The sequence below is a fragment of the Sinohyriopsis cumingii genome, chromosome 9, assembly GCF_028554795.1.
Source record: "Sinohyriopsis cumingii isolate HCF-2022 chromosome 9, ASM2855479v2, whole genome shotgun sequence".
NCBI classification, from domain to species: domain Eukaryota; kingdom Metazoa; phylum Mollusca; class Bivalvia; order Unionida; family Unionidae; genus Sinohyriopsis; species Sinohyriopsis cumingii.
This window is the reverse complement of record NC_142969.1, coordinates 56114825-56141032: the sequence shown is the minus strand read 5'-3', so window position 1 is coordinate 56141032 and position 26208 is coordinate 56114825. Positions and strand designations below refer to the sequence as shown.

General features: G+C 34.6%; 1 protein-coding gene across 2 annotated transcripts in view; it reads right to left on the bottom strand.

Moving 5' to 3' along the window:
* The window catches only part of LOC149791866 (methionine--tRNA ligase, cytoplasmic-like), a 114582-nt gene that overhangs the window by 54031 nt on the left and 34343 nt on the right, over positions 1-26208 (bottom strand). For both annotated transcript variants that reach the window (XM_089970367.1, XM_089970366.1), the window contains exons 11-19: positions 21251-21454; positions 15671-15760; positions 14778-14964; positions 12447-12617; positions 9291-9386; positions 8310-8427; positions 5567-5700; positions 4741-4820; positions 1355-1486 (exon numbers count right to left, since the gene is read on the bottom strand). In XM_089970367.1, coding sequence (XP_089826493.1) covers positions 1355-1486; positions 4741-4820; positions 5567-5700; positions 8310-8427; positions 9291-9386; positions 12447-12617; positions 14778-14964; positions 15671-15760; positions 21251-21454 — 1212 coding nt within the window. The remainder of the gene's footprint in view (positions 1-1354; positions 1487-4740; positions 4821-5566; positions 5701-8309; positions 8428-9290; positions 9387-12446; positions 12618-14777; positions 14965-15670; positions 15761-21250; positions 21455-26208) is intronic.

Genomic DNA, 26208 nt, shown 5'->3' with positions numbered 1-26208 from the left:
CACTGCTGGTGCACCCCAATGGATCGTTTTCTGAGTTTCTGTCATGTTGAATCACTGTCTCGCATCGATTGACTGCACACAGGCGGTAGCGAATCTATATAGACCACGTGATGTCACAGACTGTTCTCTTCGGATTGGATGCGAGCTGACTGAATTTTGTAACGCGTGTTTGGATTGGTCAATGAACTCAATCCATGTCAATCCTTCCTCTACCTATAAATAAACGCAGTTCACTGCATTGATTTACCTGTTCTCGTCACCTCAGCATGTGGACTGACGTTGAATCTTCCACCTTTGTGTCAACAATGATGTTCAGGACGGCCATACCGATGTATGTCCGATCCGAATGCACAGTTGTCCATAGGACCGCCAGCAACCTGTGGATACGTAGGATTTACGTGGAGAGGCAAGGATGCCTCAAAAGAGTCCTGATTTACGGTCCTACAGTGAGACGAAGCCTAAGGACAAGAAGAAGTCACAGATGCCCTTCATGTTAAGGGCATATATAAACCCAAAGGCCCTTTTCAGGGCCACCAGCATCTCTCGAAAAGAGATTGACTTTCAATTCCCTATCTTTTTTATTTAATATGTGTGTGTGTGTGTGTGTGTGTGTGTGTGTGTGTGTGTTTGTTCTATCCCTCTCCCCTGTTCCCTCTCCATAGACCACTCAGGTCGGGACCTTGTTAAAATAGGGTCCCGACCCTGTTCCATTTTGTCGCTCAACAGACCCACAATCTATTCCCATGTTAAATTTACATTGTCGCCAGATTGTCCCATGATTTTTCCTCATGTTAAATTTCCATTATCCACAGATTGTCCCATGATTTTTTCCCATGTTAAATTTCCATTGTCTCCAGATTGTCCCAAGGGGTCCTGTAATGGTAATTCCCATTGTCTCCAGGGTATCCCCATTCACTACTTCTGATTCATCAGTATATAACATATATAAACTAATGAACAAATCGTGTGTTTGCAGTATATTTCATTATGATTAAGCAAAGAAGGAAGAGACAGTAAAGCAGAAAGTCTGTAACAAAACTAGATACTGTAAATACATAAACAGTTGCAATTCATCATTAAAAACAAAGCAGTTGTCTGCAAAAAATGAAGGTTGTTTCCCAGGTATTCATTTTCTTTCACACATATATGTGCTTGCTTTTGCTACAATAATATTGGAAGACCTCTGTATGCCTTTGTCTCGTATTCGCTTGCTATCCTTATTTTACAGTGTGTGATTCAAAGCAGATGAAAAGACAACAGCACATACTCATATCTACTAGTTCACTGTAATGGAATATGTCATTTGCAATTAGGCCTGCATTATACAGGAAAATTAATTCAAATCTGTTCTTACTTTGCCTGTTCCATATTCTCGATATACGTGTGAAGCTCACGATTGATCATGGCCAGTAGGTTGAATTCCTCAGCTGTCAGATCCATTGGCTGAATTGTGCCTTCAAAGTTGCTGTCCACAAACTTTAGGGCTCTGAAGAAAACATAATAAAGCATTTTCAACCAATAATGAAATGTATCAGACAAAAAGAGTGGGGATATATAACCATCAATCAGTCAAAATGATAAGCATGTATAACAGCATGTGGATACAATATTGGCTGTTTAGCGTCAAAGTATCATCCAAATGACTTTATGAATGAACGTATAAACAAAAAAAACCAAAAAGATCAAGATTTATAAACCTTCAACAAAGGCAAATTCAATGATTGCCATCATTATTTCACACTATTTACTGCACACGTCAATCCAAGACAAACCAAAGAAGAGCACAAAACCACTCCAATGACACAAACACAAAATCCATCACATGCAATTCTTCCTGTTATGACCAAAACAGAAAATCCCACATTCACGTCTTCATGTTATGACCCAAACACTAAATCCATCATATGCATGTCTTCCTGCTATGACTCAAACACAAAATCCATTCAATATGTGTTTTCCTGATAAAACACAAACACAAAATGACTGCCTGCACTGACCCACACACTAAATCCATCACATGTATGTCTTACTGTTTTGGCCAAAACGCAAAATCCATCATATGCAGGTCTTCCTGTTATGATCCAAACACAAAATTCATCATATGCAAGTCTTCCTGTTATGACCAAAACACTATATCCATCACATGACAGTCTTCCTGTTTTGATCCAAACACAAAATCCATCAGATGTATATCTTCCAAACACAAAATGTCTTCATGCTATGACCCGCACATTAAATCCATCACATTCAAGTCTTCCTGCTATGACCCAGACACAAAATCCCAAATGCATGTCTTCCTGCTATGACCCAAGTACAAATTCCAATATGTATGTCTTCCTGCTATGACCCAAACACACAATCCAATACATGCAGGTCTTCCTGCCATGAACCACACACAAAATCACACATCTAAGCCTTCCTGACCTGACCCACACACAAAATACACCCCATGTATGCCTTCCTGTTTTGACCAAAACACAAAATCTATCACATGTAAATCTTCCTATTATGACCCAAACACAAAATCCATCACATGGAAGTCTTCAAGTTTTGACAAAAACAAAACATCCATCCCATGCAAGTCTAAATCCATCACATGCAAGTCTTCCTTACAAAAACAAACAATCCATTACATGTGTATCTACCATCTGTTACCCAAACACAAAATCAATCACATGCATGTCTTCATGTTATGACCCACGCACAGAATCCATCACATGCATGTCTTCCTCTTTTGACCAAAACACAAGATTACATATACGTCTTCCTGTTATGACCAAAACACAAAATCCATCACATGTATCCCTTCCTGTTATGACCGAAATACAAAATCTCATCACATACATGTCTTCCTGTTTTGAACCAAATACAAAATTCATTATATTCAGGTCTTTATGCTATGAACCATAGACTAAATCCATCACATGAATGTTTTTCTGTTTTGACTAAAAACACAAAATCGATCACATGTCTTCCAGTTATGACCACATAAAATGTGCCACATTCATGTCTTCTGTTTCGACCCAAATACAAAATCCATCACATGCAAATCTTCCTGTTATTTCCATGACACAAAATCCATCACATGCAAATCTTCCTGTTATTTCCATGACACAAAATCCATCACATGCAAATCTTCCTGTTATTTCCATGACACAAAATCCATCACATGCAAATCTTCCTGTTATTTCCATGACACAAAATCCATCACATGCAAATCTTCCTGTTATTTCCATGGCACAAAATCCATCACTTGCATGTCTTCCTGTTATTTCCATGACACAAAATCCATCACATGCAAATCTTCCTGTTATTTCCATGACACAAAATCCGTCACATGCATGTCTTCCTGTTATTTCCATGACACAAAATCCATCACATGCAAATCTTCCTGTTATTTCCATGACACAAAATCCATCACATGCATGTCTTCCTGTTATGACTGAAATACAAGGTCCAACACATGCACGTCTTCCTGTTTTGACCCAAACACAAAATCTTGCGCATGCATGTCTTCCTGCTAAGACCCACACAAAAGCCCACATGCATCTCTTCCCGCTATGATCCAAACACAAAATCCATCACATACATGTCTTCCTGTTTTGACCCAAACACTAAAGCCATCACATGCAGGTCTTCCTGCTATGACAAACACAAAATCCATCATATTATTGTCTGCCTGTTATGCTCACACACAAAATCCCACATGCATGTCTTCTTGTTTTGACCCAGACACAAAATCCATCACATGCATGTATTTCTGCTATGACCCAGACACAAAATCCATTACATGCATGTATTCCTGTTTTGACCGAAAAACAAAATCCATCACATCCATGTATTCCTGTTTTGACCGAAAAACAAAATGCATCACGTGCAGGTCTTTCTCTTATGATTGCAAATGAAAACATCTGAAATGTCATTGTAATGTCTTACATTTAACCTCTGACCACCTCCAAGGGGTTGGAGTCAAAATGGGACCGTTTCTATGGATGGTTTCCACAGGAATAAGATACATAGAATCTCTCAGTCTATCAGCTTAGGAGATTTAGCAATGGACAGAGATAAGGATGGACGGATTGAAGGAATTACAACATCCTCACTGTGAACTCTTAAGTGTGGGGATATTATGGCAAAAGTGGGTTCAGCCAAGTAAACTTAAATATATCAGTACTGTGACAATCATTTTGGGATTGAAGAATGAAGCCAAAAGTCTATTAATTTACTTATTTTACAAATTAATTTTACTAATATGATACGTGTGTGTGTGATTTAGATTTTTAACGTAGCTTTAAATAATCTTAAGTGTGGCAGTTTACAGTGATGTCTGGCTTTGGGACATCATGCCACAGACATGTAGCATGATGTCCTACCCAATCACATTATCATGATACCAGGCCAACCAGTCATAATACTAACTTCTTAATGCTGAACGCCAAGCGAAGCATATGTTTACACAGGTTTACAATATAGCATAATTTAATATAATATGATAATCTGCTTTGTTTGAACATTGATTAAATGCATGTACAACTAATTTACATAACCTAAAGTCTTCAAGTGATGAAGATTATGAAAAAAGGAAATAAACATTTTTTTGACTCATTCCTTAATTTATAATATTTAAGGATTTCCATTTCCTTTCCTCCCTCTATGTGTCACCATTGTCCTCTTATCTGGTCACAAGATGGCAGGTACAACAATCGAAAAAGGTAATTAGGGATATTTCTTCTTATCTACCTGTTGATAAAGTTCCCAAGGTTGTTTAAAAGTTCAGTGTTGTTCTTCAACAAAAAGTCATCCCAACTAAAGCTGCTATCCTGAAATTTAATTTGAAAAGATCAAGTCAACCGTTGCATGTTTGAAGCATGAATCATTATGTAAAGAGTTCTGGACCGTTACATTTATATACCTATCATCCAGCATGGTTTAACAACTGTGCATTTTACCCTATTAACCATGCATAAAATCAAAACACTGTGACTTACATCTCTCTACCAATATTTCGGAAATTTTCACCAAAAAAAACCCATAAAATTTCTGCTTAGTTATTTCATGACATTTTTCAAAACTACCAGATTCAAATTTTCAGAACATGTGTGCCCACCCTGTAAACCCAAAAGGTATAAGTGAAATATTTTGTTTTTCAAAAAGGAAAAAGTGTTAAAAATTGTTATACTGACATGAAAATCTGAATAGGTTATCTACATATGCATAAAAATGCAAAGTTTACTTTGTATACCTCAAGTGGTTTTGACTCAATCATGTTAACAAGGTTTTGTGTAAAAAGACAATTTGCAAAAAGTAAAACAAAAAATAATTAAACAATTTGAAATCTTGTATCTGTGAAAACTTGAATGGCTCCGAATTCAATAGTTTTTGTTCTAAACTAAAATTGGGATGGAAGTACAGATGTGCAAATGTACAACAAATAACTGCAAAGCAATATGCTCCCTTACTTTGCAGTAGGTGAATAAATACTCTCACTGTACATAAATAATACGACATTGAGCAAATGAAATTGTCTTGTTTTAAGCAATCATTCAATTATAGTAATAAATCTTACCTGTGTTTCTGGCCTGATATACAACAGGTAGAACCTGTAGATATCAGCAGGTATTCCTGTGTCTTTAGCCTGATCACCAAACACACCTGCGCCCCTGCTCTTGGAAAACTTCCCATCCTCATAGTTCAAGAACTCTGAAAATATGCAATACATGAAGTGCCTTTTTTAAAGCACGAATCAGGTTTCTATGAGAAGAGTAATTATGTTTTGCATGAAATGTCTGGTACAGTCACACTTTGGAGAAAAAATTGACCCTGGCATGGATGAAATGATATCTCTGCAGATGTTTCCTTAACCTTGTGATGAGTAAAATCTGACAAAAAATAAGATATTTCATACTAGGATATACTGCATTATGTAATATAACAACCTTATTGAAAGATCACCTCTCTAAGGAGAAAACATTTTATTGGTTGAATGAGTGTCTAGCCTCTCAAGACCGGTTTCACTCTATCTGCATTATTCATATTCAAACAGGAAAGCTTTGTGTAATGACTATAGGTCTTAAACAATGTAACATCAAAAGAAGAAAGAAAAAATATTAGTCAAATTCAACAAATAGCTTAATTCTCTAAGTCACAAACTGAAAATGTAAGAGACACTTACAGTATTATGAATTAAATCCCAAATACTCTTAAATGTCCTGACACAAGTCCAAAAGTATAGAATATTTAAAAGGAATGCCAATAATCTTGAATGTCCTGATGTGCCACAATGATGCAATCCAGAATGTTTTTGAATGAGTTCTCAATAATCCCAAAGTAGTGTTTTAGTCCAAAACGTTAATAAGCACTTTGCAAATCCAATCAATAATTTAAACAAATAATTCCTATCAAAGTATATCTGAAGATAACTATAAACTCTGATCACAGATTCCCAAAGACTGATATAAAACAGGAATGAATACTTGTTTACCCATATACTCTATTTATACAGACTGTCACCTGAGCTATTACACAACAGAATGTTCTGCAGAACTGATCATTTCTAAGGAAAAAATTCACTTACTCATAAACAAGGTTATGTCCTGAACTTAAATTCAAGTAAACATCTAAAGACAAAAATCAGGTAGGGACAACCCTCAATCACAAACAAAAAACAAAATATTGATATACATTTTACCTGGATTTCCTACATGTCAAACCAATGACAAAATATTAAAGTAAAACAAGTGACCATGAATTCAAGATCAAAAGGATGAGAATGCATGCTAAAGAAGGAACTGTATTAGCTTCATAATGATTCAAAATATGAAGAAAATCCATCCAAGGGTTATAGAAATATAAGCACAAACAAAATGTGTCTACAACTGTGACATAAAAAAAAGCCTTTCTCCCAAGATCCCAAGGTTCAAGTGACCAGTGCAGTGCTGCACACAGGATGCCAAGGGCAGGATACACTGTATCCTTCTTTGTCCATATATGGGGACCAGTCACCATTTTAAATGTACAAATGACAATAATAGTATATAATGCACTTATATGCCATAAAAATGATAATCTTTGTAGTTTCAACATTTTTGCCATTTCAACTTTGTGGTCTGCACTGTCCTTTCAAAATTTACATGAAAATATACAATTTAGTAATCAACATTTTATCACATGTTAAAAAACTCATGAAAACATTATCTGGTTAACCTGAAATGAGATCTACCATGGAATATTTCATTCCAGATATTGCTCTCTCATTTACCTGCTATCATTTATTATAATAAATACCTATGATTTCTAAATAATTTTTCTTTCCAAACTAACCAATCATTAATATCAAGACAAATTGTGTTCACATAAATTTAGTCATTCTGTCAACCTCAAATTAAATTAAATCTTCCTGGCCATTGAGGGGGGACGTCAATCTCGAAATATGTTACACTAACGGCCGTCAGATGTGTTCAATTGCATCCCCGCCAACTTTCACAAACTTGGAAAATATAAGCATATAAAAAAGACCTTAACATCACTCTCAGCATAAATATTTAGAACTGCTCATAACCCAAGGTCAAAGTGCCAAGCATGCATATTACAGAATGAATTTTCTCAGATTCATAATGATCCATGCAAAGTGTGAAGACAATTAATTTAGTCATATAGAAAAAAGTGGCCATTAAAAAAAAACTTTAAAGAAACCTTAATGTCAATTTAATATTGTGACCTTGATTCTAATGCCAAAGGGGAAAGCAAATAATGAATTGTCTCCATAACGATATATTCAAAGCATGATGAAACTCCATCAAGAGAGTTAGAAAATATAAGCAAATAAACAAACTTTAACCCAAATTGTATATGAATGTAACAATGCGGCTAAGATCATAGAGAAAAGCAAAATTGTGCTAAATGATTTGTCTTAGTTTCATAATGATTCATCTAAAGCATGAAGAAAACACATCAAGAGTGTTATGAAATATATGCAAACAAAATCCCAAAACAGAACAAATTGGATTACGCAGCTATCACCAGAAATGTGCTTTGTCTTGCATCCAACTAACATGCACTCTACAACAAATGTGCATTTTATATCTCTCTGTCTTTATTTGTATACTCTCTCTACCTCTCTCTCACTTGTACTCACAGAAAATGAGTACTAGCACACACATTATGTTTGTAGCAATCTACTTGTTCACACTCTCTCTTGCATTTATGGTGAATACATATGTCCAATTAATCTGGGAGAGATATAATTCAAATGGACAAGACTAAGATACAGAGAAAAGAGAAATGGACATGTTAAGAAAGACATATCTAACCTGTAGCTATCATGTGCTTTACAATGGTGTAACCGTCATCTGCTCCCAGCAATGTACAAGGGAAGATAACACTGTGAAATGGCACGTTGTCTTTTCCAAGGAAGTTATACAGCTCCACCTGTATAAATTTTCGATGAAAGCAAACAATCATTAAATTAATTAAAAGAGGAGTTTTAAAAGATAGCCATGTGCAAATTAATAGTTGTCATGTTAACTTTTAATTTGGGATTGCAAATGCATGGATAAATGTTTCCCTTACCACTGTGCTCACCAGCACTCAACCCCATGTGATACAATTTATAATATATCCCTTCACTCCTTTCAATATCTACTGGTTCATTTCCTATTATCACAACTTATTTAACTCTTAGTGTGTTCTTCATGCTTTGTGTAAGAACTTTTCTTCTTCCAGATAAAATGAAAATATTTATTTAAACATTGATTCAATCTGGAGAGGAATTAACATAAAAATAAATGCAATTTTTGTTAGTTCACAAAACAGTGGAGGAATTAATTTTTATGAGCAACAACATTATCAAAATGTAAAAATGTATGCTCCTCTTTTAAAAACGATTAGACATTCTTCCATAATGATTACAATCTCACCACTGAATCTTGAGATAGACAATTCAGATCACTTTAAAAAAGAAAACTGTTTTGAGATGTTGAATACATGCTGGCAGCTGGTCTGATGGTCAACTGAAAGTTACTGCTCCATCAGACAAAAGATCCTGGATATTCATTGTTCTGTCTGCAATATTATTATTTCATGCATTGTTGTGGTTTTGTTGAAGATAACAATTTTGCAGTACCTACATTCATGGAATTAGGTAAATGGTCTATTGTTTTCAAACGATTACTGCTCGTTGTGCCCTTAATCAGTGGTTTGCTGCGACCACAAGCTCCAGAAAACTTGGTACCACCACACAATAAGAATGAGCTTACCATTTTTATAAACATAAAAAGTTACTTTCTACAAACCTGTTGTGGATTTTTCCACCATTTCTTCCAATGGTCAGTGTAGTTCGCAGTGATTGAAATGTATCCAATAGGAGCATCAAACCACACATAGAACACCTGTAAAAAAAACAACAAAAGATCAACTACGATGACTTGCCATCACAAATTCCCAGCCACAGACAGTGGTCAAAATTCCACCTATCACATACAGTCAAACCTGTTCTAATGGTCACCTTTACTCAGCGGTCACCTGTGTTCACAACCATTCTAATTTCCCCCTGGCAAATTTTCTATACAACCGTCCTGTATGTAATCACCTGCCTTCCTTGGCCAGGTGTTTCCTAACCAAACAATGGTTTATCCATGCCTAAAGCAGTCACTAGAGAATCTCCACACTGACTGTTCAATCTACGTACACTGAATCTTTGCTTCATGATAAAGACATTGTTTATATAAAGGAATATCAGGTGAACTGATATGCAATCATTTCTTATACACTTGTACTCGTAACTCCAGTTAGTTCCACTTACAGGGTCAAAAAGTGTCAACATGTCAAATTCAAAAGTGAGGCCATTTTTATCACCAGGGTTGAAAGTTAGAGTAATTTATTTTCTGGATTGTGCAAATAGTTGTGTTATTGCAGGATAAATGTAAGTCACTTTCTGTGCCAGTGTGATGTTTACAATTAAGCATCTTCATTTATTTACTGTGAATCTAATCAATCTCTGAAAAAAAAAAATGCGTTTTTAAGAAGAGATATGAATTACATCCCTTTGCTTTAGTGACGATTAAACTGTAAATAACACATCTTCCTGCAATGACTGCATATGTAAACTTTGGTCAAAAACTGTTTGGAAACGTCGTACTTAAAATTGTTGTAAATCTTAAATTTTACCCACCCATCCACACACCCCACCCAGGTTATGAAATAAGCATTTGTCTACCTGTCCAATAACAATAATGTTCTGGTTGGGTGAATAAAAACATCAAAATAGTAAGTCCATTTGACCAGCTTAAAATAAAGAACGGATTAGAAAAATCAATCTGGGGGACACAAACTGTCCTGGAGGACCTAGGTCTTTTTAAGTTTGCTGGTCCTTCAAGCCCATGACACATTTAGGCAATGGGAAAAACTGCCAAAAGCACGAACCAAATATGACACCCTTATTGAAAATGATTAGTAAATAGGAAACAAGCAGAAATGTTCATGAATTTCCATCTACAGTTTACGAGGATATATTTCAGATCAGATCTATCTTCATTTAGGACCAATCAGGCACCATAAGTCATCTTTCAGTGAAAACCCCATTCACCTATGACCATTGATTTGAGAAGCAATCACAGCATCATTTTTAAGATGGTCACTGTTGTGAATATACTAGATGTCTGAATGGCACCATTTTCATCTAGGATAAACTATACATCATAAGAAGTCTTTCTTCACAATCCCATGCTGGCATATCCATCTAGTCAGGAGGAGTAGTGACATCAAGATTCTTAAGATAATAGTTGTTTGAGTTGCACCATTTTCATTAAGACCAACTAGACATTACAAGAAGTCTTCCTGGAGGAGTAGCGGTAACACGATTTTCATATTAAAAATGCTGCTGCTTTTGGTTTGATGCCATTTGTCAGCACATGACCGACCATACATGGTGGCCAGTATGAATGGTCGAGTAAGAACCTAGAAAAGACCTGGTAAGAACCAGTTACCCACATTGAGCTCCTGACCAGCTTTCTCACATTCCCACATTGGCATAAGCCTGAGATTTGAACCAACACTGACAGAGGTGAGATGGCAGTGATCGATAAAAGAAAGTGCTTGAGACCACTTGGCCTCACAGGAATCTCCTATTAGACTTCAGACCTGCATCATTTTCATTTAAGACCAATCAGACATCACAAGAAGTCTTCTGGTGAAAATATAAAGTCAATATGACTTTCCAATTAGAAGAAGCAGCAATAAACAAGATTTTCAAGATGGCTACCATGGCAGGCATGCTAGACATCAAATTAGCACCATTTTCATTTTGTACAAAGTAAACATCATGAGAAGTTGTTGATAGGACCATCCATTCAAGAAGAATAGTGATAATTAGGACCAGCAAGACCATAAGATGACTATGTGTGTAAAGTGTAATGGCAATCCTCCAATTAGTTTATGAGGAGTGGCAATAACAAACTTGTGTTAATGTACGGACGGATGACTGACAGAGAACAGGCCATCCCATAAGCTATTAACATACAAGACATAACACCTGCTGGTAAAAAGTGTGTAATTCATGTTATGCAGATACCATGGACACTCTTCAGACCCTAGAGACCATGAGATTCAAAATTCAAAGAACCTTAATTAAATAGGCTTTACTCTCATCTACATGGAACACCAAAAAAAACGTAACTCCAACAAGAATGTTCACAGAAAAATGAAAATGTATGGAAAATCATAAAAATAACATGACAAATAATGTTTAACCACAACATTTACAAATTCTTTTATTTGTGGACTGCAAAAAATCAAATGAAAATGATGATACCTGTGTGTGACTTTTATGTTAATATACATATCCATTCTGCATTACTATTACAAGAAACTGATTGTATTAACATTACATAAATATGTTAAAGTCATATATAAGATAACTTATTCTAAAGCTGTGCACATTTTTATATATATTATTAGTTATATTTATCCCATCTAAAACTGGCTATCATCCTGCATCCTAGTCCCTGTTTTCCACCTATGACAAACTATATCCTATGAGTTGAATGTTGTTTTCCACCTATGACAAACTATATCCTATGAGTTATTGCGTATTTCCCACCTATGACATAATATATCCTAGGAGTTGTATCTTATTTACTACCTATGACATAATATATCCTATGAGTTGTATCTTATTTACTACCTATGACATACTATATCCTATGAGTTGTATCTTATTTCCCACCTATGACATACTATATCCTATGAGTTGTATCTTATTTACTACCTATGACATAATATCCTATGAGTTGTATCTTATTTACTACCTATGACATACTATATGCTATGAGGTGTAACTTATTTCCCACCTATGACATACTATATCTTATGAATTGTATGTTCTGCTTAATGTTATCTTTTGTAATCACAACAGGATGATAGGCATAAACACAGCTAACTCAAATTCTTACCTTATCTGTATAGCCCTCCAGAGGAACAGGGGTTCCCCACTTCAGATCTCGGCTGATACATCGGGGCTTCAGACCATCACGTATCCAGGAATTGGTAATTTGTTTAGAATTGGATGTCCATGTTCCTTCTTTGAACACTCGATTCAGATGTTCTTGTAATGTGGGCTCAGCCTGAAACAATATAGACACGGGGTGAAATAACAAAGAATGTAGGAAATTAAACTGATCATATTGATAGTTTTCACTACATTCTACATTCCATTGTAAAAGACATGCATTTATGTGCTGCAGTGAAATGGTGAGTTTTCTGATTTTGTATATAAGGTAAAGAATAAATATGTCAATATGTCATGGATGTCCCTGCAATATAATGCAACTGAAGGGTATAGTTTCTTAAGGTCAAAAACAGAATCCATTACATTTGTTTGAAAATATAGTGAAAGTGACCTACATCATTATAATGTAAAGCCTCGTACCAAATTTGTTTTCTTTCCATAAAGTCTTTAAAAAGTTATTAGAGTAAACACAATTACGATGCAACTTAAGGCCAATGTTCCAAGTCAAACAAAAGTCCATAACTCGGTTTTGAATCTACTAAGTCCCGTAATGGTTATTGTGCAGAAACATATTCTCTCGGGATTTTATGTGACGTGACATGATGCGACATGATGGTCTAGACTGGTTTGGTGTTTTATGTCATAGCATTACAATTAGGAGTTTTAGTGTTCATGGCAATTGCAGAAAGTGCCTTGCCCAAAGGCACGCATATGTAACCAATCTGGTCTGATCCAATGGTTTAATTTAATCTGATTTTTTTATAAAGGATTTTACTAAAATCTCGGAAATTCACTAACCCCCTCAAAGAGGGAAGGGGTGTGCAACAGCTTACTGTGGTCGGGGTTACACATCAAACTGCTACTATTTTTTCCTAACCTACCATTTAATTGGGTTTATGAGTAAACAGTTTCCTTTTTTCTCTCTTTCCCTTCTCCCTCCGATGTAAAGGGTTTTATTTTTCTTGATTTCTTACATATTGAATGTCATACCACCTTTATTTGGTTAATTTCAACCATCAAACTGTTTAGGTACATGCTCATTGGAACTTTGTATTGTAACTGCACTTTTTCATTGAGATATTATCCTCATTTCCACAGTAACATGAACATCTCCTCTGCATTGTTCACCTGCTTCAGCAGCAGTCCCCTCTTCATCATTTCAAGTTAAACTGGAGCATTTCTGTCCAGTACATTTTCACCAGCTGCCAACATTATAGAGAGGAAATTTATATTTTCCTCTCTGTCATTACTCTGACATAAAAAAGCTATCCACTCCATTTAATGACTTGAAAGCTACTGGCCCAGATTTGTGGTAGCAATTTCAAAACCCATATTGGCACAATTACATGTACACTGGTTAATTTCTGGAGTGTTCCAGTTTTAAATATAAACAATGCTGCCAGATACTGTCTTACAGAATGAGACTGACTGTTCATTCTTACAAACTGTTATTATAATTATCATGTACCAGCGTATCAAACCTGCATAAATATTATTTCTTTCGTGCAATTTCTTTCCATTCAAACTTGCATTGTTTGCTGGAGTTGCTTGCAAAATAGAAGACTCCTGAAACAGTGCAGTCTGGATGCAACTCTTTATGATGAGACGGATAAATATGCGTAAATCTATGATAGAATAGATTGACATAAGTAACATTGTATACTCACTCGATAGATATGGCAGGGGCATACCAAACATATCACCATCAACCTGATGTGAGGGTTTGGATAAAGAATATAATAAGAAAGGAATGTTTTTAACAAATTTTGTTTCTCTGATAACACTTGCCCAAATACATTACATTACGATAACTTTCTCTGCTGAGGCTAATCGTTCCGTCCTGGAAGGAAGGAAAAATATATTTCAGTCTATGCATTATTACAACACAGGGAAGCAAAAGGACACAAACTCTTACGGATTAACTCCCCTTTCTGTCTGCTTAGTGGCTGCCATTATACCTGGTTTAAACTAGTTTTTCCTTTTAAAAAAACTTTAAAGGATATTCACACTGTGGAGAAGTGGGTAGTCAGTTTTTGTGATGTGATCAGGTAAATATTCTCGGAGAAACATAATTTATTGAAATATTTCTTTCTCCATAAAATACATTACCTGATCACATTACAATTTAACAAAAACATCTCTGTAACTGTAGCATGAAATCTCAGCCATATTAACCTGCTCTAAGTATAGTTTATGTCAACAATAGCGGTTATAAAGATTTCTGATACAACTAATTTTTATATTATTTATAATGCTGCATTAGGAATTAACTCACTTTTGGGAGGTCAAGGAAGAGGTGCTGAGTTGATTTGATAACTGGAGAGTTTCTACACAATTTGCACCTGGGATTTTTCAGTTCAATGGCATTGATGAGTTTTCCACAAGCATCACACTGGTCTCCACGGGCATCATCAAATGCACAAAATGGACAGGTGCCCTCCACAAACCGGTCGGCTAGAAATCTGAAATATTAAAGGAAACTGAGATGCTAAAAGCATATTGTATAAGAAATGGCTAGTTTATCATCATAAATAAAAATAAAAACGTTAGAGAAATCCCACCTCAGTTTTATAAGTAGATGACACTAATAGTATAAGAATAACCATTCTTTAAACTACAGCCTGCCTGTCTGATTCAGAGAATTTTCTCATCAAGTTGACAAAACAATTTCATGTGCTATGGAGGACCAGAAACGTTTTTAAAAGTTTACTACAGATTATACAACATTCATGGACAAAAATACTTTTGTAACTTTTAAGTTTTTGACATTAAAATACAGCTGATAAATATAATATGTTTCTGAAAACAATTATTTTCTGTCAAAAATTAGAAGGTCAAAAATTATATATGTCCATTTTATTGATTTTGTGCAATCTGCCAAAAAACGGGTTATCGATTAATGAGAATCCGATATTAACATTCTTCTCAAGAGAATGAATAAAATGTACAATTCCTGCAAATAAAATATCATTTACGGCATTTTCTGCCAATTTAATCAAACTATTCCTGAAATTCAATTTTCCTTCTTCTGAGTAAATTCTTCCCCAACTCTCTCTACTACTGTCCCTAATTCTTCAAATAATGCAATATTTAGTAACCTATATGACACTGGTACATTTATGAATAAAAAGGAGAATTAATAGCTCTGCACCGAGTTTTGAAACAAACCTGTCACAGGCCTCACACTGTAACTGATTGATGCTGTCTTTAAGAATCAAATCTCGATTGTATAGTCGCCAGAAGATATCTTGGGCTATTCTGCAGTGAAAATTAGAAAACATACCCTAGAAAACTAATAAATTGTATAAAAGAGTACTGTAATATGGTATGGTTGACTCTGGAGATTACTGACCAGCAAATCTCAATGACCTCACCCTTAGGTCATGCCGTCTTGAACTAAACGTAATAAACAAAACCCATTATTTTCTTATTTGACTTACCACGATCTTTACTCTGAATTTTGTATTACCCCATGTGCAAGTCAACTATAAGGTTTGGTCAAGGAACTTACTCTTGCATAAACATTATTATGCGAAATCCTTATTTCTTTCAGCCACAATGACCTTGACCTTTGAACCCCCAATTCAACAGACCATTTTATACCTTAAACAAGTCTTCCACAAACGTTTGCCAAGATATGTGATCTAGAACCAAAGCTATAATTTAGAAACAAATTTTCTTCTGCATGTCAGTGAGACTGACCAACTTTTTGACCCCCAAATCAATAGGCTTATTCCTACCCCAAGTGCAAGTCATCTATCAGGTTTGGTCTAGGTATGTGATGCATAACTAATGTTATTGTGCAGAAGCCATTTTCTGTTTCCAGTCCCCTTGACCTTGTAACCATAGCTTCAATAGGCATCTTCCTTACCTCAAGCAGTAGCCATCCACAGGTTTTGCCCATGTATGCAATGTAGAAATACTAATATTTTGCAGAAACCATTGGTATTGTTCCAGTCAATGACCTTCACCATTTACCTTTATTATCAATTGTCTTCTTTCTTACCCATAATGGATGCCATCCAAAACGTATGGTAAGTGTACATGGTAGAAAATGCGAGTTATTATGTAGAACCGATTTCTCTTCTTTCAGTCATAGTCACACTGACAATTGACCTTTTGATTCCAAAATCGATAGGGTTCCTCCTTACCCCAAGTCCAAGCCATTCACAATATCTAATAGTTGTAGATTATGGACAAATTGAATCATCGAGGAAATTGGTCAAGACAGAATGATGGACTTCACAACATATTACAATCTGCCTTATGGTGGACATACAAAAATCGTACAACCAAACATGTTATATTTGTTGCTGTAATATCCAATGAATTGTATTAAAAATAAATTTATTCTTTTACGATTTTATGCTGTATGGGTTAATGGAGCAATTAAGATTTTAAAAAAAGATTGCAAATACTATGTTTTATATAAGGACAAGGTGTAAGAATAGTTAAATTAACAGTACATAGCAATATCTGTCAGACACCCTGAAGTGGGTAATTTTATTAGTGATACGAAAATGGAATGCAGACTGCAGAATGATGAATAATAATTGAAAATGGAATGAAATGTGAATTCGTTTTATTTTCAACCAATGCCAAGATTTCCATGGTTGAAAGCCCTTTCGCGTCATATTCCAAGATCAGAATCTTTACACTGACAGACAACTTTTCATCCTTACATGACATGACATTGCTCTACTTGGGCTGGACATTAAAAAAAAACATCACAATGTGATGACATCATCACTGGTGGTAGTCTCTAAACTAACCAAATTAAGAAAGAAAAAAAAACAATCCTACAAAACCTACAAATTTTATTTTTACATTTACCGTAACTGCAGTTACATTTTATTTAAAACTGATCATAAATTCAATGGTGTCTTTTGGTTCTTACGAAAACTCTGACGTCAGTAAATGCACTGCCATTGTGAAACTGGAAAGAACTGATGGATGCATTACCGAGACCAACGATAAAAAATGAGATTATAGATGAAATTCAAACATGAATTGCATACAAACGAACACAATCAAAGGCAGATGAAATAGAGATCTGGTAAAATTACGTATTTTCAAGGCATGGTATGGCTTTTTTCTGGGTCCAGATAAAGTACGATTTTTTTTTTGGCTAGGTCAACATATTGCATTATTTGTTCAGGGTCTGTATACAATATGATTTTTTTGACATGGTCTATATACAGTGCCATATTTTTTCTGGATTCGTATACAGCATGATTAATTCCAAAGTCTATATACAGTATGGTTATTTTAGGGGTCTATATAGGGTATACTTTTTACTAGGGTCAGTGTTCAGTATGATTATTTTCAGGGTCTAAATACGGTATGATTTTTTCAAGGGTCTATATACAGCATGATTATTTTCAGAGTCTATATATAGTATGATTTTTTCAGAGTCTATATACAGTATGATTATTTGCAGGGTATATATACAGTATCATTATTTCAGGGTCTATATATAGTATGATTTTTTCCATGAAAATAATAGATGGTGTTTTAATTGTTGCCAACTTCATTACATGTAATTACGATAATCAAAAAATTCTCATATTTTAAGCTTTAGGTTAATTATATACAAAAATGAATATTTTTTTAAAATTTTTTATAGGAAAACATTTTTTGTTGTATATATAACTTTTATGTAAGCAATGGCAGATATGGTTGTATTCTACATTCAGCTGGTTGAATCTTCTTATGCACGGGTATATGCAGCATATATCACTGCAGTTCTGGACTAATCAAATTGTCCCTCAAAGGGATTTCAAAGGGGCTGCCACTCTGCTAGCAGGACATGGTCTATAATGTTTACAGATGGTCGAGTTTTATGCACAGGAATGTACATTAGCTATCGATGCAGTTCATAACTAAAACAAATATCAGGGTTAACAAAGCATTGGAAGTTACGAAATCCAGAAAATTAAACGACACATGCAACGATCTTTATGGGCTCAATTATAGAGTATTTTCCCATTCTTCTTGCCTGCACTCTAAGTAAAATATATTTAGCATAGAATTTATAAAATTTTCCATATTTGTTTTCATCAATACAAATAAACCGCATGGCTTTCAAGTATCTCAGAAAATTAGGCAAGTGATGTTTCACTGTTCTAAAACAATTTTCAGCTAATATGTTGGCTTTAAACCGCTTTCAAGGCTTTGATTTTTCCACCTAAAGATTAAATAAAGATTAAAGCACTTTCAAGTTCTTGATATTTCCACCTAAACATTAAAGCACTTTCAAGAACTTGACCTTGCCACCTAAAAATTCAAGCACTTTCAAGGCCTTGATATTTCCACTTAAACATTAGAACAAATTCAAGGCATTGATATTTCCACCTAAACATTAAAGCACTTTCAAGAACTTGACCTCGTCACCTAAAAATCCAAACACTTTCAAGGCCTTGATTTTGCCACCTAATAATTCAAGCACTTTCAAGGCCTTGATGTTTCCACCTAAAAATTCAAGCACTTTCAAGGCCTTGATATTTCCACCTAAACATTAAAACACTTTCAAGGCCTTGATTTTGCCACCTAATAATTCAAGAACTTCAAAGGTTTTCAACAACCTGTATGAACCCTAAGTACTGGTGAACAGGAGTTATCACGTAAGTACTTTAGTTACGTATTTAAGTAAATTCTATATCGTCACCCTTATATAACCAGTTTCCATATTCATTTTTCACTTAAGTGCATACTGAAAATTAAGTTCCGATTCTTTAGATTCCAAGATACTTATTTTCATTAAACTACTATCCATATTTAACACTATTATGGAACCGAATAAATCACAATTTTCAAATCAAATTTATTTAAATCAGCTTCTTTGCTATTGAAAACCAAAGCATGTGTTTGAGTATGCACTCAGAAGTTGGATTAATATGGAACCAGGCTACGAAACAAAGTCACATGTCACTTGTAAGGAAGCCACTCAATTATATGCCATGAGTCTGAACTTCATGCATAAATTTGAAATTTTTAAAGAATATAAGACAGGAAAGAAGTGGTACCAAGGTTTGAACTTAAAATTTTAAGAAAATATATACAAGTTTTTCCCTATCAAACATCCCCCGCATACAGATACGTACGTATGCCTGTATCATTTAAGTTTTACTCATATTACGACATTATATTAATATTTTAATAGACTCATCTCCTATTTCAAACAATGCACTAAGTACGAAATATACTCATCTCCTATTTCAAACAATGCACCAAGTTCGAAATAGTACATGCGTCTAAAGTTGATTATATAGTTATGTTTTACATGTTACATAAAGTTTCCAATGTTTAAAGATGATATAATAACAAACAAAATCAACATAATAAAATCGATATCTTCAATATAATAGCTTACTAATTTATGAAGAGATGCAATTTGTGCTGTGTTTATTAAAGTCTTAAACTGGGGGGCCTCCGAGTGGCCAAGTGGGCTTAAGAGCTCATCGTTACGGATCACTGCCATCTCACCTCTGTCTGCGTGGGTTCGAGTCTCGGGTTCGGCCAATGTGGATATGTGAGAAAGCTTGTTGGTAGCTTATCGTGGGTCGGTGGTTCTTTTCGGGGCTTTCCCGGTTTCTTCCTCCACCATTAATACTGGCCGCCACGTATAGCCTATATTGTGCTGAAAAATGGCGTTAAACCCTACAACAACAATAACACCAACAAAGTCTTAAACTTCCTTTAATATAATTTTAGAATATGAACTTCTATAGCGCAGTATGTCAATGTCAATAATATTGAAAAATGTTAAAACATTTTCGTTAATTAGAATATTAACATACTTGCTGTCTTGAAAAACAACCACAGCTTCAGCTAGGAATGCTTCATTGAAGGTTAAAACTAGTGATGCTGCGTCTAATTTGCTGTCATAGTCGGATTCAGAACTAGATGAGTCAACTTCCAGAAGAATTTCACATTTATGAAAGCCATTACAAATATTAGCCAGTGTTACTCTTACCCCAGCTGCCATACCTTAACTGATTAGATTGTTTATTGTAAAATCGGGAAGTGTGTAGTTCATGCCATCTGGCGATTATTTACGGGTAGGTGATTATATATTGATTTTCAATGAATGGATACACATGGCTTTGTTCAACAGTTAGCAAATAAAGCACGTGGCATTTTACTGGAATTAGACGACTCAAGATGAGGAAATTAATTCTGAATTGACCCAGTCTGGTTGAAATGGCTCTGCTGCAAAATATCCTTTTATCAAGCAAAGCATGTGGATTGCAATTCGGACATTCTAGGGAATCAGTGGTAAACATATATGATGACTCACCATTTCCTAGTATTTTATTATATTCTATATTTATAACAAAAAGAAGTCAACTTTGATTTTGGTCGTTTATTATTATTCATGAACATATGAGGGTATGTACATCCACGGGTACTCAAATATATTTTTCACACCCAATAAAAAACTACTTGTAATACACGAGTACATGCTATACTTTAACACGTTATATTTGCTAATTTAATGTAGTTAAAACGAATAAAAGAGGAGTATGTGATAAATACAAAACTGTAGTTGTGTTTTGTTTTGAGTCGGGGAATGATCTATTTTGGTGAGGCTTATGAATTTGTTTGGGCCTAATAGCCTTGATGTATCACTACAACATATCAAACTTGTTCTTTCTACCAACTCAGAAAATCATGTATGCGGTTTTGTGAATGTGTCTTATATAGGCTGATGCATTAGTGATAACATCTGAAAAATCTGATTCATACTCTGTTTGTTGTTTTGTTGTGGTTCTGCCAAAGTAATCAAAGTCAATGTTGAACCATCTGTAGATTTCCTCATGGATGACGTTGTACTTGTCACAGATCTGTTGAGGTGTCAGTCCTTCCTCAATGGCCTTTGTCTCAGTAGCTGTACCGTACTCATCTGTTCCACATACATACAGGCAGTTGTAATTCCTCAGTCGACAATACCTGGTATATATAAATATTTCACATTCAAATTTATCTTCAACTCAATCACCTAGTTTAATTCTAACTTGTTAATTGTTTTACATATCATCCAAAACTCAGTCTTGCATGGATATGCATGTTTTTCTTTTTCTTGTATCTGTTTGCTCTTGCTCATTACATAAGACGAACAGTCAATTGACCACAAATTTAAATAACTCCCGATGATGTTTAACCTGGAAACAAGTATACATTTTCTGTACAAATACATATGCAGTGTTGCACATAGGATCCCAAGGGCACAGTGTACAACTCTCTCCACATTTGGGGAGCATACACCAGTTTAGAATGTCACTGAAAATTGGAAAGGAACAAGAATTCTGAATGGTAAATTGGATTATAATAAATGGACTATTCGGCTTCAGTACCATAATTATGTCACACACATGCATGCACACACACACACACACATGTATAAAATTTTCTTTACAAGAACACTATTATTCCGTGGGAATTTTACTTTTACCGGGAACATTAAACATTTCTAAAAAACAGTTTTCAATGTAGAAAATATCAAATAAAACACGTATAAAAAGAATCCTGAAAGTATGCCAGATATGAAGTAAAGGTTAATATTTTTCACTCATTCTTCTCATTTATTTAAGAAGAACAGGGCACAGAAGATATTTCTCCTAGACACAAGTCAAAGACTTTTGGGTAAAACCCTGTGTTGATATGATCATACATTCAGAGGAATAAGTGACCAGATTTCCCGTACGTTCAATGTAATAGCATTAATTGATGTAAAACTGACATCATGTTCACTCAGGATCAGCTAGATATGGTAACAGTTTTCCGATGAAAACCCTATGTCTATATGACTTTCCAATTAAAATATACAAGATGGCAGCCATGGTGGCCATAACAGATGTCAGATTAGCACCGATGTTACTTAATACCAACATCATAAGTCTTTGGTGAAAACCCTATGTTGATATGATTTTAAATTTAGGAGGAGAAGCAAGATTTTCAAGATGGTAAATGTGGCTGCCATATTGGATCCAATAACAGCACAATTTTTGTTTAAGCCCAGCAAGATAAAATAAGAAGTCTTCTAATGAAAACTCCATCCTGATATGATTTATGTTCAGAAGGAGTAGCTAAAACACAAATGTCAAGATGGCTGTTGTTGTGGCCATATCAGATGTCAAATTGGAACTATTTTCATTTAGGACCAGCTAAACATTATGATAAGTCCTTAAATAGAACTCCCATGTTGATATCACCATCCATTCAGGTGGAGCAGCAGTAACAAGATTTTGAAGATGACCACTGTAGTGGTCATACTGGGTGTCCAGGAAGCACAATTTGACATCATAACAATTCTTCTAGTGATAAACCCATGATGGTATGACTTTCCTTTGGTGAAGAGGAGCATTATCAAGATTTCTAAGATGGCTCCCGTTCTGGCATTATTGGATTTCTGATCAGTACCATTTTCGTTTAGCACCAACTACACATCACAAGAAGTCTTTCATTAAAAACTTGATGTTGATATGACCGTCCATTCATGTGAAGAAGAAATAACAAGATTTTCAAGATGGCAGTCATAGTGGATATCCAGGTGGCATAATTTCTATTTAGCACAAACTACTGCACATACTAAATAAATATTATAGCGATAATCCCACGATGATATGACCTTCCATTCAAGAGGATAAGCAATAACAAGATTTTCAAAATGGCTGCACTGATGGCCATATTGGCATTCCGACTGACATCATTTCCTTATTGAACCAACTTAACATCGTACTAAATCTTTTTGTGAAAACTCCCTACTGATATGACCATACACTGAGAAGAATAATTCATAAGACTTTGATTATGACTGCTCTCTTGCGCATGTTGGATATCTGAGCAGTACCATTTCCTGTAGGACCAACATGATCTTAGGATTAATGTCTTTGTTTAGGTTCATGTTAATCTTCTTAGTAGTAGCTGTAGCGAATGCAAACTTGTGCTAATGGATAGAGAGACATATGCTGGACAACTGGTAACATATAATTCCTTAAGCTCTTCTGGTCTAGAACTAAACATATAAAGTTGAATTATTTTTACTTAAATTAAAAGAATACTCAAACTTTAATAAAATAGATTTTTCATTAGAGGTTTCAGATATGTAATCAAAGATATACATTTGATTGAAAGTCCACCAATTCCGTAATACAGAAAATGGTACCTGCCATATATATTTCCTTGTAAGTTATGTCCAACTGCAAACCGTACAGACTCAGATCTGCTGTTATATAAAGCGTTGGCGAACCGGGGTCTGTGCAGTTTCTTAAGAGTAGTCTGTATAACAATACAGGCTCTGATCTGCAGGTGCATTATGCTATGGCAGATCAGGATTTTTGTTCTTTGCAATCTGACTCGAATTATAAGTGAGTATAAATGGTATTTATGCTTAAAACTTTATCATATTCTGTATGTAATTCAATTTTGTTTTATTTGAGCCACAATAAATTTAACCTTTGACCATTAGAAGACAAAAGCAACAAGCCTTTTCCATACCTTAAGTGCAAGTCCAAAAATAAATTTGATCATGGTATGTGGTCTAAAACTATAGTTATTATGCAAAAACCATTTTTCTTTTTTCAGTCAGACTGTCCTTGACCTTCGAATATGGAATCAATAAACATTCGTTCTTTCTTACTCAACATGTAAGCTGTCCACAACATTTGGTAAAAGGTGCATGCTTGATGGCTTACATTTCTGTGCAAGTCTATTTTTCTTCTTTTAAGTGATCTTGAAATCCCAAAATGTTCATGTTTCTGATTTATCCAAAGTGCAAGCCATCCATAAATATTTCAAAAGATTTATACCTGATATTTTTGTGCAGAAACCACTTATCTTTTTAAAATCACCTCACCATGACCATAACACCTTTGAACTTTTGACCCCAAGATTCATATTTGATCCAGGTATTGATGTAGAGCTGACGGTATTGTGTGGAAGCCGTTCATTTTTCAGTCACAATGAGCTTGACCCTTGACCTTCTGACCCTAAAATTGAGAGGATTTTTCCTTCGCCCAAGTGCAAGGCATCCATTAAGATTCTTATCAGTAGATCATGGACAACTAAAATTATTGTATGGAAACCAAGACAAAAGGACAACAAAATATGCCGTCTAAATGAAGTATTATATAAAAAAATAATCTACTAAATGCAATTCTGATATCTACTGTTATCACAAAATCTGTACACTTACATATAGTACGAGCAGTTTAATATTTTTGATATTACAACGTGTTAATATATCATTTTATGTGATTCTGATTGGTCCAAATAAAGAACGAAATTCTTGGGCAGAATTCTCTTTACTGATTGACTGAATTGTGGAAAGATTGTCTTTACCACACCTTCTGGAACTTTTTGTTTTTACTAATACTATATAGTTTTGGTAGCCATTTTCTTAATCAACTGTCCAAAGGAAATTAGGAAATAAGTCAGGTCTTTCTGAATATGGTGAAATTACCCCACAGGGGTTCGTTACACAATGTATTGCCTATCATGCACTGAAAAAAATTGTGCTAAACCCCAAACGAGAACACGAACAAGAACAACAACAGGAAAAGCTAAGGGTACTGGTTCATTGACATCATGCATGGGTGGGGGATGGGTGTTAAGAGTGGCAATCCTGTAACATAGAATCTACCCTATATACAAGAGTGGTTTAAATGTTAACTTCCAGAAATAAATAAACTCAATTCTGTTCATAGAAGGATGTGGACACAGATTAGATTGCAACTGCAGAATATTAGACCTATCAAACCGCAATATTTTTACATGGTGAAAGAGCTCAAATAATCTCATGCTTCGTACGTGATGTAATTCCAACTGTCTCCTGTACCAAATCAACTAACATAAATATCTGGTCACAAACACATTACAGTCAATATTTAATTTCTTCATCCAGTAATAATTCTTTCATATAAACATCCAACATCTTCCAGTAGTGAAAAAGACATGCCTTAGATTTGAGCAGTGTTAAACTGATTGTCTAAACCAAATGAATCAAACTATGTGATATCACACTGTACTTCCATACACATACTGTGTTGAAAAACTATGTTCTCTGAGTCAAGTGTCCCATTTATTATAAAAGACAATTGCTCTTTGCATTTTAATTTGTAAAAAAAAACAGCTTTAAATGTTATTGGTTATAAAACTGCCTGATAAATCAACAAATATTTGGGACTACGTTTTATGTGCAACAAATGAAATGTGCATGAAGCGAGGAATGAAATTATATCTTCTTCATCGCTTTTTCTTTCATAATAAAAACTGTGTGATAAACAGAATCTCAAATGACTAATGATTTTGATATTAAATGTATTAAACTCGTTGGATAAAGTCCAAAGCACACAAAATCTGGATATTATTCATTTCGTTTCATAAATTCAGTATTAAATCACTACCCATTTGAGATTCTCTATTTATGTAATGTTATCAATTATAAGGTGTTTCGTTTAAATTGACACTTTTATAATACATTTCACCATTAAATGGTCAGTGATTATATTTGCTAAGTCTAAATGATTGCTGGAAACTTATCTATAAATATGACCCAGTTCTAATGTTGATATTGTTTCATGATGTAAAGAATGTCTCTAAAAACAGAAAGTATCACAATCTATTAATGTCCCTTGCAGTGATCCCTTTAAAAAATAATAATGATAATAATAATGTAATAAATAAATGAAATAAACTAAAAACAA